This window comes from Molossus molossus, unplaced genomic scaffold (genome assembly GCF_014108415.1).
Source record: "Molossus molossus isolate mMolMol1 unplaced genomic scaffold, mMolMol1.p scaffold_m16_p_10, whole genome shotgun sequence".
NCBI lineage: Eukaryota > Metazoa > Chordata > Mammalia > Chiroptera > Molossidae > Molossus > Molossus molossus.
Window position 1 is genome coordinate 49214108 of NW_023425345.1, and position 16659 is coordinate 49230766.

At 52.7% G+C, this 16659-nt stretch overlaps 1 protein-coding gene across 5 annotated transcripts in view; it reads right to left on the bottom strand.

The window, feature by feature from the left end:
• The window catches only part of RAPGEF3 (Rap guanine nucleotide exchange factor 3), a 28400-nt gene extending 16618 nt beyond the window's left edge, over nucleotides 1-11782 (bottom strand). For 4 of the 5 annotated variants that reach the window (XM_036251579.1, XM_036251578.1, XM_036251576.1 and 1 more), the window contains exons 1-2: nucleotides 4523-5248; nucleotides 3853-4065 (exon numbers count right to left, since the gene is read on the bottom strand). In XM_036251579.1, the coding sequence (XP_036107472.1) occupies nucleotides 3853-4065; nucleotides 4523-4528 (219 nt within the window). In that variant the 5' untranslated portion in view covers nucleotides 4529-5248. Of the gene's footprint in view, nucleotides 1-3852; nucleotides 4066-4522; nucleotides 5249-11540 lie in introns of those variants that run through there. The other variant, XM_036251577.1, reaches the window with a different exon arrangement.
• Nucleotides 11783-16659: the final 4877 nt, after the last annotated feature.

The following is a 16659-nucleotide window of genomic DNA, read 5'->3' on the forward strand; positions in this document are numbered from 1 at the left end:
GAGCAGGAGGGTCAGAGGCTGGGGGCTCTGGTCCATCAGAGCTGAAGGGGGACCTAAAGGCAGCCCTCTCATTTTGCCAAGGAAAGCAAGTGCCCAGAGAGAGGACGTACTTACACACTTAGAAATGGAAGCTCCTACTGAAGAACTGCTCCCAACACTGACCCTGAAAGTAGGTGTTTGTCTCCTGTTTCACACTAGCGAGAAGGAGGCTCAGAGGTCACATAGCCTACCCTGAGAGTAGTAAATATAAGCATCAGGATAAGCATCAGGATTCACACTGTGCCTGTCTGGTTCCAAAGCCCATGTTCTTACCACTATGCCCTGCTGTCTCCATAGCAACTACCCCCTCCCCCCCGTTTCCCTGACTGTGCCATGGAGGTTGAGATAGTAGAGGTTCTGCTCTCAGGAATGTCCCACGGGCAAGTGAGCTTGCAGAACCTGGGCCAAACACAGTGCAATAGTTTTGTCATCCTAGTCCCTCCGGGCCCTGCCATGTCGGGGTGGAGAACTATTCAGGGGCAGTGGTCAAGTGTGTGGGCTCTAGAGCTGGATGTCTGGGTTCAAATTCCGGTTCTTCCATTACCAGCTGGTTTGGGCTGCTTATTAACCTCTGTGCTTCAGTTTCCTCATTTGTACAATGGGGTTGACAATAAAAGTACCAATGCCGCCCTAGCTGGTTTGGCTCAGCGGTTAGAGCGTAGGCCCGTGGACCAGAAATGCCCAGGTTCAGTTCCCGCTGAGGGCACGCACCTCAGTTGCAGTTTGTCCCTGGCCCCGGTTGGGGTCATGTGGGTGGCAACCAGTAGTTGTGTCTTTCTCACATTGATGTTTTTCTCTCTCTCTTCCTCCTTTTCTCCCCCCTGCTCTATCTGAAGATAAATGCAAAAATATCTTTGGTTGAGGATAAAAAAAAAAAAAAGTACCTATCCCATAGAGTTGTTATGAGGATCAAAGGAGTTCATAATAGAGAGCACTTGGCTTGTAGTAACTGCTTATAAATGTTAAGTAACTTGATTAATCTTTATTTCATGATGGGCACCTATTACCTGGACAATGCAAGAAATATACCTCAGCTGATCTATCCTTGATCTGATGACCTTGAGTGTCAGCTTAGGGGTTCTCCATGGGAAAGAAGTAGCTGACATGGGTTGAGGTGACGGTTCTCGCCCACCGCCTCTTCTCATGCGTTCACTGGAAGGACTCAGAGAGGAAGAGGAACTGCTAGCTAGCTCCCATGGCACCAGTGCCATGGCCAGCCCCACCCTCCCTCCCTGTCACTGCTGTCAGAGCCCCCCCCCCCCCCCGGGGGTGCGGGCATAGAGCCAGACAGCTGTGCGGGGACCTGTCAGACCAGTTCCATTAGCTCCATGGCTAGGGTCTCTGGCTGTTCTAGTGGGACAGGGAGAGGATGCATGGGGTCGGGTGATGTTTGGGGGCATCAGTGTTACCATCTGTATCAAGAAAAAATATATCATGAGCTTGGGCTCTGCCGCCAGATTACCTAGGACCAAAGTCCTGCTTTGTCCCTTAGCAGTTATATAACTCTGGATCTGTCATAGCCTCTCCATGCCTCAGTTTTCTAAAATGAGACGATGACATTAGCACCTATCTCACAGGGCTGTTGTATCGGAGAGTATCTGATATGATAAAGGTCTTATGAGAGTGCCTGGGACAGAAGTCCTAGATAACCACCAGCTACTACCATTATTTGGACAGGTTGGATAAAATCACGTAGTTCTGAGTTAGAGCAGAGAGACATCACTCCCAAAACAATCACTCAAAGAGAAGCATCCAGGCTTCTGTGAGCTCATGGGACCCAGCAGAGGTCATCCAGATCTTGCCCCTGCCTCTAAACAGATGGATCCCTTCGTTGGTTCCCAGACACCAGACAACCTCCTCTCCCCTTCATGTTTTCCAAAGGAGATGTTCGTCCATTCCATTCCAGTGTCACTTTTATAAGAGTTGGTTGAGTCCTTTCTATATCTAACCTCAGGCCTTCCTGCTGTAACTGCTTTTATTTTCTCTTGTCCTTGTCTAGTAGGAACAGAAAGCACTCTCTTTAGCCCTCATGAAGTGGATGGGTTTCCCCTTAGTTTTCTAAGAAGTAAACATAGACTGCATAACTCCCGGCACTGTCCTCCTGGGGCTCCAGGCTCTACTCCCTCACAACATCCACCCTCACCCTGTGTGCATACTCCCTCCTTGCACTCCTCTCGTGCGAGCTCTTCATGGACCAAAAGCATCACCCAGAGATGAGAGGTGCAGCTTTATAGGCACCCAGAGTCTCAAACACAGACACAATGGGCTGAAACTACCCCACCCCCATTCCCAGAGATGGTCATCAGGAGAGGGTGTGGCCCATGTCCCAGCCCTAAAAAACTAAGTTCCCTCTAATCACCAATCCCCACTTGTCCCTCTTCCTGGTGGTGGTGGTGGTGGGGGGGGTGTTTCTGTGCCTTTGACCCCATTTACACTCCAGCAGCCCTCACTCCCACCCGTCCACCCTCCTCAAGCACACCAGAGGTTGGAGGAGTCAGGAGACAGCCTGGCGGCCTCCTCTACTTACTCCCAGACTTCGGGTCCCAGGGGATCCTCCAGTGACCTCATTGTCCTAGCACCTGACCTTCCCCCCACTCTCCACCTTGCCTCTACAAGCTGGGAAGGGGACAGGAAATGCACAAGTAATTATAGCCTGAGAGGGAAGGAGGGAGGGAGTGTTCCAGCCCACTGGCTCCAAGCAGTAGCTACTGCCAGTGACCCGGAAGGGGGTGCGGGGGACAGCTAAGCCCAGAAGTGACCAGCACCCTTGCCTCTTCCAGAACCCCATCTTGCACTAGACTCAGGCCCCTTATCAGGAAGACCCTGGGAGGGAGGGTTTGGGGAACTGCAACCTAAATTCTCCTCTCAATTCCGATCACCACGATGACCCCTCATGTTAGTCGGCCTCCGTTTTCTCAACTCAGCCTCCGGTTTTGGCAGATACAAATGGCATCGAGAGAGGTGAGAGGAAGGAGGCAGAAGGTGGTGGTCATTCTACTCAGTGGGACTTGCCCATAAGAGATGAACTCTCCCAAGTCTGTCACCTGCTACTGCCTTCCCTCCACCCCATTACCCAAGGGCCCTCCTGCACCCGTCCCCATACACACAGGTGGGCACACAAGACACACGCTGCATCTCAGGTGAAGTCACTCTATGAAGTCTGGTGGCTGGGAAGAGTTTCTCTGATTGCTTGGATCCAGCAACCATTACCCTGCACCTCACCCCCGTTCCCTCTCCTGCTCTCTCGTTCACCTTTGCAGCTCCAGAGGTGTTCTTCACTGGCAAGGGAGCTCCGGTTAGCTCCGACTCTAAACTTCTCAGACCCCTGAGCTCTCCAAAGCCAGATGCCAAGCAGTGTTCACATGCCACCTTACCCCAAAATAAAAAAGCAGAATAGGTGCAGTTCAGTCGCTCACTAAAGGAAATGTTGCCACGGTGATACATGAAGAATAGTAACCAAGCTTACCTCACCCCTGGCTTGATCTGGCCCCCTGTGTTTCACACATGCCTCCCACCCTCACATGGAAGACACACAAGCCCCTAACCCAAGGCACACAGAGGTGATGGAGAAATGACAAATACCGTGCCTCTCCCCCATGCCTAAGTAGAGGCACTTGGGCACCACACACACATATTTGACACAGCTGTGTGAGCCACCCACGCATACCACAGCTAAGCTGCCTGACCCACTGTCCATCTGGTAGCCCCCACTACACCCCCAGAGCAAGCTGGGCCACCACCAGCATGCCTGTGCTCCCTATTCAGACTCCCCTCCAGCCCTGGTCCCCGCCTGGGCAGGTGATGGGCACTCACCCAGCGAAGCCCCTGGATGCGGCTGGGGCGCTGGTGCTCAAGAAGCAGCTGGTAGGAGCAGCTTCGGGGCCGGTGCATCCGCCTCAGCACCATGTTGAGCAGCGTCCCCTCTGGCACCACGTCTGGAAGACCTCCCACCGGTGGTGCTCCCAGGTCTGCGCTCTCCTCCACAATCAGGCCCACCTGCCAGCGGCTCTCACCTGGCCAGCCCACCTGTGAGGAGGGGAGAAAGGCCGACAGCCATGGGGCTGGGGCAGCTGGACCAAGGCACAACTCCTCCAGGCAGCACCACTTCCTTAGACTCCTCTGGACTGGTCAGGCGGAGGTGCTGCAACCCAGCCAGGAGCTGGGGGAGGGACAGGAAGACCTTCCCTGAAGCCTGCCGGTCTGGCGCACTTAGGGGTCTCCGGCTGGCCGGAGCTAGGGCCCTCCTTCCTGGTCTTCTTTGGACTTCTGACCCACCCCGCTGCCCCAGTCCCTGCAGGGATCTCCACTACCTCCCAGTTTGAGGCTATGGACTCACTGGATCCCCCAGAAATGCAGCTTCAGCTCAAATCCTTCTCCTCCCCTCCTCCCTCACCCCTAACCAACACACTCTCTCCCACCCAAACTCCCCACCGCGTCAGCTTCCTCTTCTGCTCCTCCTCGGCCCTGACCCCACCTTACCCACCTTCATGATCCTTCTCAAGCTCGCCCAGCCGTGCAGGATTTAGCCAAAGGCTTGGGGGCGGGACCCCCAGCGAGCCCTAGTCTGCTCCGGTAGGGGGATCCTGGAAGGGCGCGGGCTCTGAGTCCCAGGCTCTGTGACCAGGGCCAATTCCTGGCTGGACCGGCTGCCCGAGCAGCCAGAGGCAGGGCTGGGAGGAGAAGCTCCTCTTGGGTGGGTAGAGGACTGGAGCGTACGGGGGGGGGGGGGCTCCCCCCCTCAGTGACAAGGAGCCCCGAGCCTCCACCTCCGTCCCAGACGAAAGAGCCAGCTGGCACGGGGCACTGAAGCGAGGCTGCAGCTGGCACAGGTCCGGGAGGGAGCTGTCACACCCCCTGCGCTGCCCGCCCCCTTCCCCTCCCCGGACAAGCGGAGGGGGCAGGGAGGAGGCGCCCGGCCTTATGGTTAGGGAGGGCGTAGGACTGGGGGCCGACGCCGGCAGGGGTGAAGAGCAGCTCGGGGGTGTGCGGAGCAGGCAAGAGTCAGAGCCCTGAAAAACCCCAGGGGCAGGAGCGGCCCCGGGGTGTGTGCCGGGGCCACTGGGGCCAGGTGACCGGGGAGGGGCGGTGAGTGGCTGCACAAGCAGCCACGTGGCCCAGAGAAGAAATGCAAACAAGGAAACCGGGGAGGGGGTGGGAGGTGAGTCACTGTGGCCCCACCCGGGAGGGAAATCCGGGCTGGGGCCGCTTCCCAGCTGGGGCGTCCTGCCTCCTGTTTCGATTCAGGGTCTCGAACTGCTCCGGGGAGGGATCGGGCTGCTTTCCGGAGGGGAATCCCACTGCCCAGCCTCCCGCCGCTGCGCTCCCGGATACACACGCCACGCCCCCACTCTCCGCCCCACTGCGCACACCCAGCGCGGTTGGGGAAGTTGAGGCTGGAGAAGGAGTGCGCTCCGGCAAGTGGCCGAGTTTCGAGGAAGAGGGGGTTTTAGAGGGCCACGCCCCCACCGCGCGCTCCTAGGCGGCGCTGCGGGTGCAAGCCCGGCCCGGGACTGCAGAGTCCGGGGCCATCTCTGAACCAAGGCTCGTCCCCTCCTTGGGCCCCAGTTTCCACCTCCGCGCAGGTAGCCCAGTGCCGTCCTCTACGCCCCACTCCTGCTTCTGACAGGGCGGAGAGCAGACAGTGCGACTCCCGAGGCAACGGGTAATTGCTCAGCAAGTTAATGAGGGTTTTAGAAAGAGGTGCGCGCCCCGCCCCGGGCTTTCTAGGACTCGCTGCCTTTTGACCCCATCTCTGTCCCTTTCCTTCTGCTGCTGTGCCTGCTTGGACTGGGGCAAAACACATCTCTCACAGTCCATCCCATTGCTCCATCCCATTGCTCTGGGACACCGAGTCCCATCTTCCACCAATGATTGTTGTCTTGGAGCTGGAGTGGGGCTGCCAGTTTTTTGTTTTTTTACCCTCACCCAGGAGAGCACTTATCTTCATAGAGCAGGAGGGAGAGAAGGAGGAAGAGAGAGAGAGAAACATCGATGTGAGAGTGACACATTGACTGGTTGCCACCCACATGACCCTGGTCCGGGGACAAACTGGAACCGAGGTATGCACCCTTAGTGGGACCGAACCTGGGTCTCTCTGGTCTGTGGGCGGAAGCTCCAACAGCTGAGCCAAACTGTGGGGGGGTGGGGGGGGAGCTGCCAGTTTTAATTTTGATTAATGTGTATTAGAAAATCTTCCTAAGAGCTTATCAAAATGCATGTTCCATCCCCACCAATTCAGATTCAGTCCTATTGGTATGAAATGGAAAATCTGTAGTTTGAATAGATACCCCCCAGGGTTCTCCGCTGTGTCCACACTTTGAAAAATCATGGTAGAGTTTTAAATGCCCCTCCAGGGAAGGAGGGGGACCTGAGGATGAATCTGGTCCCGAGCCCAAATCCACCCACACAAGCTCTGGGAATCTGATAGAAGGAAGATAGCTTGGATATTGGTAGGAAGGGATAAAAGGCTGGGTCACAGGTGTGCTTGGAAAAGAGGGTTCAGGGGGAGTTAGGTGTGTGTGGGGGGGGTGTTGAAGTTTCCGATTGCTGTGGCCAGTGACCTGGTCTAGAAGCTCTTGCAGGGGAGTTTCCAGAGACTGTCAGTGGGGTCAGAACACTATTCATACTGGCCCTGGGCAGGTGGGAAAGGAGCTGGGGAATGAGGCAGGACATCTGCTTCTATGGACCTCTCAGCGGGCCACAGTAGCCTGTCAGTGCCTGACACCGTTCCAAGTGCTTCACATGTATGTAATCTCTGCCACTACCCTATGTATTAGTAGTACTATTGTTATTCTCACTTTGCAGATGGGGAAACTGAGGCTCAGGGGTATCAAGTAACTTGTTGAGGCCACACAGCTAGTAAATAGTGGAGCTGGGGCTCGAACTCAGGCTGCCTGGTTTCACTTAACCTCCATGCTGTGCTGTGCTGTGTATACATCATATTCATTCTTCTAATCTGGACCACATGTCTAAGAGAGGAAGGGGTGCAAATTGAGGGGTGGGGTGCAAGGATTTAAAGAAAGTCATTCAAATCAGTGAAAATGAACATGTCCCAACCCCACTTTCCTCCCACCCATGTCCCTTCCACACTGTCCTTGCCTTTCTTTTGTCACGTCTCTTTCTCATCCCCCCTCCCTGGAAGTCTGAGAAGATGGCCTGGTGACTACCTGCTCACTAGCAGCCAAGGGAGACCATGGGGGTTGGACCTTCCATTTGTCTCACTCTTATAACTGACAGAAAAGCCCCCTGCCTCCCACCAAGGCAAGTGATAGGGCAGGGTTTTATGACTTGGGGTTCCTGGGTGGGGGCTAGCCAGCAGAAGGATGGCTCAGTAGATATTTGATTGAGGCTGAGGCCTGGAGTGGGCAGGGGACTAGGTTAGCATATCTGAGGAAGACATCCCAAGCCAGATGGTGAGTCATCATGGGGACAATCATGCCATGCCATGGTGTAGCCTCCACCCTGCCCTGACTATCATTAGATGCCTGGCAGGTGTGTTAGACAGATTAATAATAATAATAATAATAATAATCATGCACCAGGCCCTGTTCTTGACACTTTATATACTTTCACTGATCTAATCATTACAACAATCCTGAGATAAATATTACTGTTACGTCACTTTACAAATGAGGAGGCTGAGACATCCATAGGTCAAGTGACATGTCCAAGGTCCCACACTGGGAAGATGTGGAGCAGTGAGTGATTTCATCCAAGTGGTTAGAGCCTTGTGTGCTTTACTACTTGCAATCCCACCTCTCAAATATACTGAGTTTCCACCAAGCGGGAAAAGCCCACATTCAGAATTATTTCCCCCCGACCTGGGTGCACACAGGCTGCAGAGGTGGGGGAGGAACAGGCAGATGACGGAAGCTGAAGAGCAGGGCCCCTTGGCCAGTCTACCCATAGAACAAGCTTTTTGCCCTATTCCTGTGAGGCAGGTGGTAGACTGCAGAGGCTCCCAAGGAGTAGTCTAGGAGATGAATGGGTAAGGGGGGCTTTTCAGCCCCTGGCTTTGATTCTGGGTTGTATTCCTCCCACCCAGGCCTCTTGGCTGAGCTCTACACGTGTGGAGCCCACAGCTTCCTGGATCTTCACAGCTCCCTCTCACTAGGCAGGTTGAAAACTCCCTTCCCACCCACCTGCCCCTTCTCTTGCCTTGCCCCTCTCTGCTCCCTACTCCAGGAACCTCACCACTGCCTAAGCAAGGAACCTCAGTCCCTTCTTCTCCCCCATCCTATCAGCCTCCAGGTCTGGTTCCCTTCGTTATGCCCCACCCCACTGCACCTGCTCTAGCCCAGTGATGGACTCTTCCAGCACATCTTATGTGCAGGGCACTATGTTTTCCATTTTATAGGCATCATCTTTTAATCCTCAGAACAATCCCTATACACTGAGGCTCAGAGAGAGGGAGTAACTTGTCCGCGGTCATACATTGAATTGGGCAGAGCCCACAGTCCATACCACTCCTTTGTACTGCCTCCCTGACCACCACTCTCAAACTTGCCTTCTCCGTCCTTCTATGTAATGCCAAAAGAATCTTTCATTCTTTCCACAGCATTCACTGTAAGTGCCAGGAACTCTGCTGTGCACTAAAGATCCAAAACTGAGCAGATGCTGGGCTTCGGGACCATAGCATCTAGTGAAATTTTCTTTTATCTCCCTAACACGCTAATCTGGTCGGGCCTCCCTACCCAGCACAGTGTCTGACATAAAGAAGGTGCTTAATGATTATGGGTGGACATGAAATGAATGGGAACTGTGGGAAGTCATCTGGTGCCTGCTGAGGGCCTACACCCAGGGCAGGGTAGAAGGGATGGGGGATGGTTTTTCAGTTCATTTTCAGGGCATTTTATTCCATCTCCCTCCGTCCCTGCTTCTTTGTCTCCTACTCTTTTCTCCTTTTGTCCTGTGCTGCAAACTTTGCTCACAGACTTAGCGATGTCATTTGAGGTTGATTGGTGGGAAGGAGAGTGGGGGCTGGAGGAAGTTTTAACTAACAGGTATCTAGTGGGCCAGACCTCCTGCAGAAAGGCCCAGCTTGGAGACCAGAGGATGTAAGGGCTCTGCCTGGTACCTTGGCCATTGCAGCTTCCTTCAGCATCCCTGGGACCTTGGCCATGGTTGATTGACATGGAGAGGGACTGAGAAGAGAAGACAGGTACCATCCTATAGACTCTATCTTTTGGCTCTGGAAGGTTCAAGGTCCTGTGCTGCTGGCCCAGGCTCCTTCCCACAAGGGTGATTCCAGTTCAGTTTCCCCACCTCCTCTCTGCCCATTCCTGGGGTGGGGGCAGAGGCAAGGAGCTGGAACACTGATGGGCACCGAGCCAAACCTCCTTGACTAGGTCAAAACCAGTCACTCATGAGCCACTTATGACAGTGGTGGAGCAGGGAAGCTGAGGAGAGATGGGCTCCTGCCTTCTCCAGGTGGGGGAGGGGAGCAAGCTAAAAGGAGGTCCACAAGGGCTGGGGACCAGTGGGGAGATGACCAAGGCAAGGCAGGGACCCCAGACTTTCCTGGAGGCACATTCTTCTGGCAGGTGCTCAAACTACCCATGTGTGAGAGGGCAAGGACGCAGTCACTGAGCTGGCCTTTAGTGATGATGCAGTGGCCAGCCCAAGGGTAGGGAGAGGCGGGGAGCAGGGAGGATGGAGGGGCGGGTCTGGAGCTGTGCTGAAGGAGGGGGAATGGGCCTGTCCACTAGGGAAATTTGGCGTGATGCAAAAATTAGTAGCTGAAATCTCCCTCCAACTGCTGCTTTTCAAGGGGTGTGTGTGTGTGTGTGTGTGTGTTCCAAATACCCAGGAGACACTGCATCTGAACTTGAGTGATCAATGTTCTAAAATGGTGGCTCCAGTCCAGTTTTGGCCACTTTTCCTCAGGCTCCAAGTGTCCTTCCTCACTCCTGCACCGGTGTTGCAGCTTCTGGTCTGCACTAGCCTTCCCCCAACGGCACCACTCCCCAGCCACCACCCAGCTACTTCCTCCCCTTTGGTCTTTCCAACATCCCCAGCCTTTCCCAGCTCCGACACTCCCATCTCCCGCCCCATCCTGGGCAGCCTTTGCTCAGGACCCGGACTCTGCTCACCCTGCCCCGTGTTACAGAGACTTGGCAGGCAGCTACAGGGCCCGCGAGGGGTCCTGGTGGAGCCCCAGCCCGGGTTCGCAGATGCCCAGTTCTGTCTGGATCCAGAGCACTGGCTGACGGAGGGGCAAGAATGGGAGTAGTCAGGCCAGCAGGCCAGAGAGAGAGGCCCCTTCAGAGCAGCCCCCCATCCTGCCCTACATCCCACTCAGGAAGTGCAGGGGCCACAGAGGAAGCTGAACATTCACAGACTTCCGAGCACCAGACCCACTGCCCGTTTCCTCCCCCAGAGAGGACATTGCGAAGATGGGGTCCACAGCAGGAAGTGGAGAGAAACGGGGTACAGAGGGAAATGGAAGAGGCAGGTTTGCAGTTCTGAGTGGGAGAGCCTCGGTCAGTCCCTCTCCTCCAGGTGCCCGGTTTTCCCTCCCGACAGAGGCGGCACCTGCTGCTCAGGGTCCCAGCCAGGTTTCTGTGAGGTCCCGCTCTGGGCTGCCCTCCTAGCAGAGGCCTTGAGAGGCCCGAACCCAGATGTAATCTTCCCTGAGGCTTCAGTTCTCCCTGGGCCCCAGGCCCCTCAGGCCTTAGCTGAGGGTGCTCGCTGGGGTCCCGGGAGCCAGGCAGAGCAGCTGTGACCTCAGCCTGGTTCTTCTCCCCTGATAGAACCCCAGCTTGTACCAGCACCCCCCCCCCCATTTCTCTGCAAAATGCCTGGCACTCACCTCAACTGAATTGAAATAATTGCCTGATTATTATCAGTGATCTCCCCTCCAGGAGAATGTAAGTTCCCAGAGGACAGGCACTGGCTCTGCTTGGCCCAAGGCTACAGGACCTCGTAGTCAGGGCCCTGCATCCAGAGGGCTCACAAGAGAAGTTTCTCTAGTTAAACAGGTAAACTAATTTCCCCTCTCCTACCGTGGGTCCTTTTCACCTCCCCCATCCCCTCCAGACCTGTCCTTCTTCCTGGCACCTTTCTACCCTCTTCCTCCTCCTGGAAGCACCTCAATGTGGCCACTTGAACCTTGGATCCCATGCTCTGGACTGAGCATAGGTGACAACCTTATTTCTAGTCCCTTTACTTCACCCAGTGCCCTTGCAGCTGGACTAGAGGAGGATCTGTGTGTATTGATTAAATCTCTGTGGTTAATTTTCTCATTCAGTAAATCAAGCCCCCAAATTCAAATCTACAGGACAAATATATACTAATCCCCGTGTCTGGCTCTGTCCGTTAGGAAGAGTTAATGCCTCCCCTCCTGCGCTCGCCTTAGTATTCTCTCCCGTCCTGCTGCACCAGGTGGAAGGCCATGTAGAGGTTAATTGCAGGCTTTACCTCTCTCCTTCTCTCTCTCTTCCCTCTCCCCTCACCCAATGGCAACCTCAAAGTGAAAAGGAAAAGAGAGTTGGAGTAGGTACCTTGATTGGGACGTTCAGATCAGGAGAGGAAGGTCGCCAGAGGATACTAGGAGAGGTGAACAGGTCCCGGCCCCTCCACGCTGCCCTCCCAAAGGCTGCTGCAGCCCTGATAACACACGCTCCACATCTCCGCACCTGGACGCCTCTCACCCTGCCTCAGATACTCAGTAAGCTCTTGAGCTCCTGTTACTTCTACTCAGCATCTTCTTACTCAGCAACCTGCCCCTGTGTGGACTTCCTGGCTGTCAGTGGGCAGGCAGAGGAAGTGGGTCTCATTGAGAAGCCAGACACCGAGCAGGTTTATTCTAGCCCTGAGAAGGGAAGATATCCTCTTTTAGGGCCAGAAGGCAGCCACAGTCCTGGGGAGTAGCACTGGGGAGCCAAGACGACCCCCTGGATATCTGAGCCCTCATTTCGGGATGCCTTCCTGCAGCCTGGGCAGCTGGGATGCTCATGATGGGACCAGCTTCTCCCTGCAAGTGAGCCACTTGCTCCTCCTCTCTAAGACAGTCTTTTCTGCTCTGTGGTCTGTAAACCTGACCTCAGGAGGAAGATGAAGCTGCAGGCGCGGGGGGGGGGGGGGGGGGGGCGAAGTGGGGTGGAGACAGGGGATCCACCTCTATGTCAGGCACAGCCTCCAGCTGCCTTAACCAAAGTTCACAGCCTTAAACTCCATGAGGGGGTGGCCATTGGACCATGTAAGGTCTTTGGGGAGGATTCTGTGAAACTCACCACCTAAATTTATGCACAGGATATTTTAGCTCAACTTTGCAAAGCTGGGTCTCAGGACACAAGGTTGGGGAAGGCTGCCCCCTAGAGCCAGAATCACAGAATTTTTATGGAAAGCCAGTCCTTCTCTCCTTTATTCATTGCACAAATATTTATTGAGTTCTACCTCTGCACCTGGTGTTAGACTAAGTGCTGGGAATGCAGAAGTGATCAAGGCAGGAAATAGGATTACTAACCGCCACAGTTTGCCCTAGACTGAGGGGTTTTCTGGGATGTGGTCTTTTTGTGGTAAAATCAGGACAGTCCTAGACAAACCCAGAGAAGTTGGTCCCTAACAGATAAGGCCCCTGCCCTCATGGAGGTTATATTCCGGCTGGGTGGCAGGGGCGTGGGTGGAAAGAATAAACAAATACATAAGATAATTTCACATAGTGTAAGTGCTATGGGAAATAAATCAGGTGAAGGGTTGTACTTTAAATAGGAACGGATTGCCTCTCTGAGGAGGTAACATTTGAGCCAAGACTAGAGTGATGAGGGATTCATATTAGGAGCACTCAGAGGAGAGCATTCAGGCACAAAGTACAAAGACCTCGAGGCAGGAACAAACTTGGCACATTCGAGAGACAGAAAGGAAGCCAGTGTGCCAGAGGGAAATGAGCAGGGCTGGACCTGGCTGGAGTTGCGAGGCCTTCATCAGTTCACCCTAAGAGCGGTGGGGAGCTGCTGCGGTGGGGGAGTGCCATGTTCTGGTTGTGATTTTTAAAGACCACTCCAGCTGCTGGGTGGACACTGGATGCAGGGGAAGAGTGAGCAGAGGAAGACCAGTCTGGAGGCTGTTGCAGGGGGCACTGAAGGCGATGATGGTGGCCGGATTAGGGTGTGGCGGGGGGACGGAAAGGAAGAACAGAGCCACTGTACTTGCTAATGAATTGGATGTAGGGGGTGAAGGAAAGGGGGGACTCAGTAATGACACCTAGGTTTGGGGCTGGAGCCATAGAAAAACAAGGACATGCCCCAGATTCTGCTGGGCGGGGATTAAGGAGCAGAGAGGAGGAAGCCCTGACAAGCCTTATCAGCTGGAACATAACTTAGTGGAGGTAACCTTGACGTAGCCTTGCGGAGGAAGACATCTGTCTGGAATGTGCCTGCTTTGGAGGAGTGAGGAAGAAATGTCTTAGGAGGCAAGATCCCTGCAGGTGGGAGTCAGGAATCTGTCTTAATATTGGCAGGGCCCAATTAACTGACTTCAGAGGGACTGATAGTCCAGACAGGTTAGCCATAGAGGATATGTTTATGTGACCTGAAATGGAATGAGGATGGTGTGTTGGGATAACACAGTGAGCTGTAACAAACATCTCTGAAATCTCAATGGCTTAGCCCAACAAAGGTGCATTTCTCACTCATGTTGGTCTAACAAGGGGCTGATGCAAGGAGTGGTTCTGTTCCATTCATTCATTCAAGGGTCCTAGGCTCTCTCCATTATTTGACGCAGCTGTCTTCAACATGTGGACTCTAAAATCATCACAGACTAGGGAGAAGGAATGGGGGATACATGGGAGATTTTTATGAGTCCAGCTTAGTAATGGCACACACTGCTTCTGTTTTGATTCCATTGCTCAGAACTCTATCCCATGGCATCAATTTAACTGCAGGGAATCTGGAAAGTGTTCCAAGTTCAAATTTAGTAGGTCATGCGCCAGGAGAAGAGCTGCTAACGGTGGGCATTAGTAATCTCTGCTGCAGGCAGGGAGCATGGCTGTCTTGGGGGTGGGGCAGGCAGTGGGATCTGTCTTGGGTTGGGAGGGGAGCGTGCTTTCTGAGAGTACAGAAGCTGATGTGGGAAGGAGTGTAGGTGTGGTGCACACCTGTGTGTCGTAGCTCCATAATCCTGGGCTTTCTCCAGGTAAAATCTCAATCAACTCACACCTGACCACTGAACTAGCCTGTCAATGCTCTCTCTTCTACAATTTTCTTTCACATCCAATCTCACCTGGATACCACAGCCTAAATAATTTTTCCAAGACATGGCTTATGTCATGCTACTCCTGTTTAATAATAACAATAACAATAGCAATAATTTCAACAACAGCAATAAAAATATACTCCGTTACTGTGGTGAGTGCTTTCACTGCAGAATTTCAATAGACTTGAAGCATTATAGCAAACCTGTGAGGCACACCATCGTTCTCATTGTATAGATGGAGCAACAGTATGATAGCCACTACAGCCACTAGCCACATATCAACAGTATGATAGCCACTAAGCCACTAGCCACATATCAACAATATGATAGCCACTACAGCCACTAGCCATGTGTGGTTATTTAAATTTAAATTTAAAACAGTTAAAAATTCAGCGAGTCCCATATCGAATACATAATAGCTACCTGTGAGTACAACCATTTTGGAGAGTGCAGATATAGAAAATTTTTTCTTGGCAGAAAGTTGTATTGAATTAGGGGCCCAGGGTCACAGATTAAGTGGTAACCCTATCTGAGTATGAAGTCCTTCAACAGTTAAGAAAAAGTTTCCACAATTAAGAAAAAGTTTCATCCTGCCCTTAACCTTCTTTTACAACCTGGGCCGAAGCTACTGTTACAGAATTATTTCCTCATTATTTTCTTGCACAATCTCATGCTCCAGCCTAACAGGTTTGTTCCCTACTCTCCAATACTCCAAATATGTCCACTCAAAATATTTTTGCTCTCCTCTGTCTGCCCAGCTAATTAATTCCTACCTGACCTTTAGGGTTCAACTAGCTTAAGTATCTCCTGAATCAGCTCCCGTGGTTCCGTTCTCACTGCCTGGACCTAACCCACCTCTCAGACTCCCCACAGCATCTCTTGCCATGGCAGCTGTTGTGCCGCTACTAATCATACTTGAGGGTATTTACTGAGGGCCTACTATGTGCTAGGCACTCTTCTAAGCACCAAGTCCTCATCACAACACTTGAAGTAGATATCACTGCTGTCTCCGCTTTATAGGCAGGGAAACTAAAGCACAGGGAGGTAAAGGACTTGTCTCTCTGCTTTGTAGTCTTGTATAGGCATGTCACCCTCACACTTTGACTCTGGCCACATTTCTAGAACATAGAACTGTTAATTTCTTCCCTCCCCTGGCTCCACAGGGAGAGGGCAGCCTTCTCAGCAGGATATTCAAAGCCCTCTATGTTCATAACATTTCTAACTTCAAAACCCACCATTCCACCCACAGACCACAACCTACTCACAGATTCCCCACCCCACCTGTTATTTCTTCCCTCGGTGCTGTCTGTATGCACCCTGTTCCCACTGCGTGGAGTGTTATCCCAGCCAGCCAGCTCTAAGGCCCTCCAGGGCAGTGCACTCTGGACCTTGGGGCTCCTGCCCTTCTCTGACCTAGCAAGCTCTAGGCAAGCTCTAACTCTCTCCACCAGCGGCTCCAGAGGAGGGCTGTGACTAGGGCCAGGAACCGAACCGAAACCCAGGTACGTGCCCTTGACTGGAATCGAACCTGCAACTCTTTGGTCTGAGAGCTGACACTCCAACCACTGAGCCAAACTGTCAGGGAATCTTTTTCTTTTTTGAGAAGCTCCCAGACTATTCTGAAATGAGGCAAATAGGGTTTATTTACACTGGTTTACGTCCTTGTTTGGCCATTAATCAATCATGCCCTGTCTAGATTTCATGTGCATGGTTGTTATTTAATTCTTACCTTTATTCACCCTCATTCATTTATTCCACAAATATTTATTAAGGGGCTATTATGTGCCAGGCACTCATCTAAATGTTGGTGTGAACGAAAGTGGTATAGTCCCTGCTCACGGAGTTTAGTTTCAGAAGGGTGGTCAGAAAAATGACACACACCCCCCCCCAGATGACCAAATCCTAATCCCCAGGATGTATTAGTATATTACTTTACATGGCAAAAGATTTTGCGGATGTGATTAAATTAAGGATTTTGATGTGCGAAAATTATTTTGGATTACCCAGATTCTTAATCACCAGAGTCCTTATAAGGGAAAAGAGGGAGGGAAAGAAGGAGAGGTGACAACAGAGGCAGGGTCAGAGCAAAGGATTTGTTTGAAGATGAAGGAATGTGGTGGGTCTAACAGCGGGAAAAGGCGAGGAAGCCGATTTTCCTCCTGCACCTCCGGGAGGGCAGTGCTGCCATCCCTTTCGTATTAGCTCAGTAAGACCCATTTTTGTGTGTTATTTTAAGCCATTACATTTGTGGTAATTTGCAAAAAGAAATGAACGCAAGAGATACGACTTGTTCTGTGCAGGTATGTGATAGGCCTCCCCAGCCAGATTCTAAGTGTTTCCAGGGCTCTGTGTTAGGTCGGGTTTTCCCCCCAGCTCCCGGTGGTAGGAAACTGGACCTACGGTGGGAGCTCAATATATTCCTGCTAT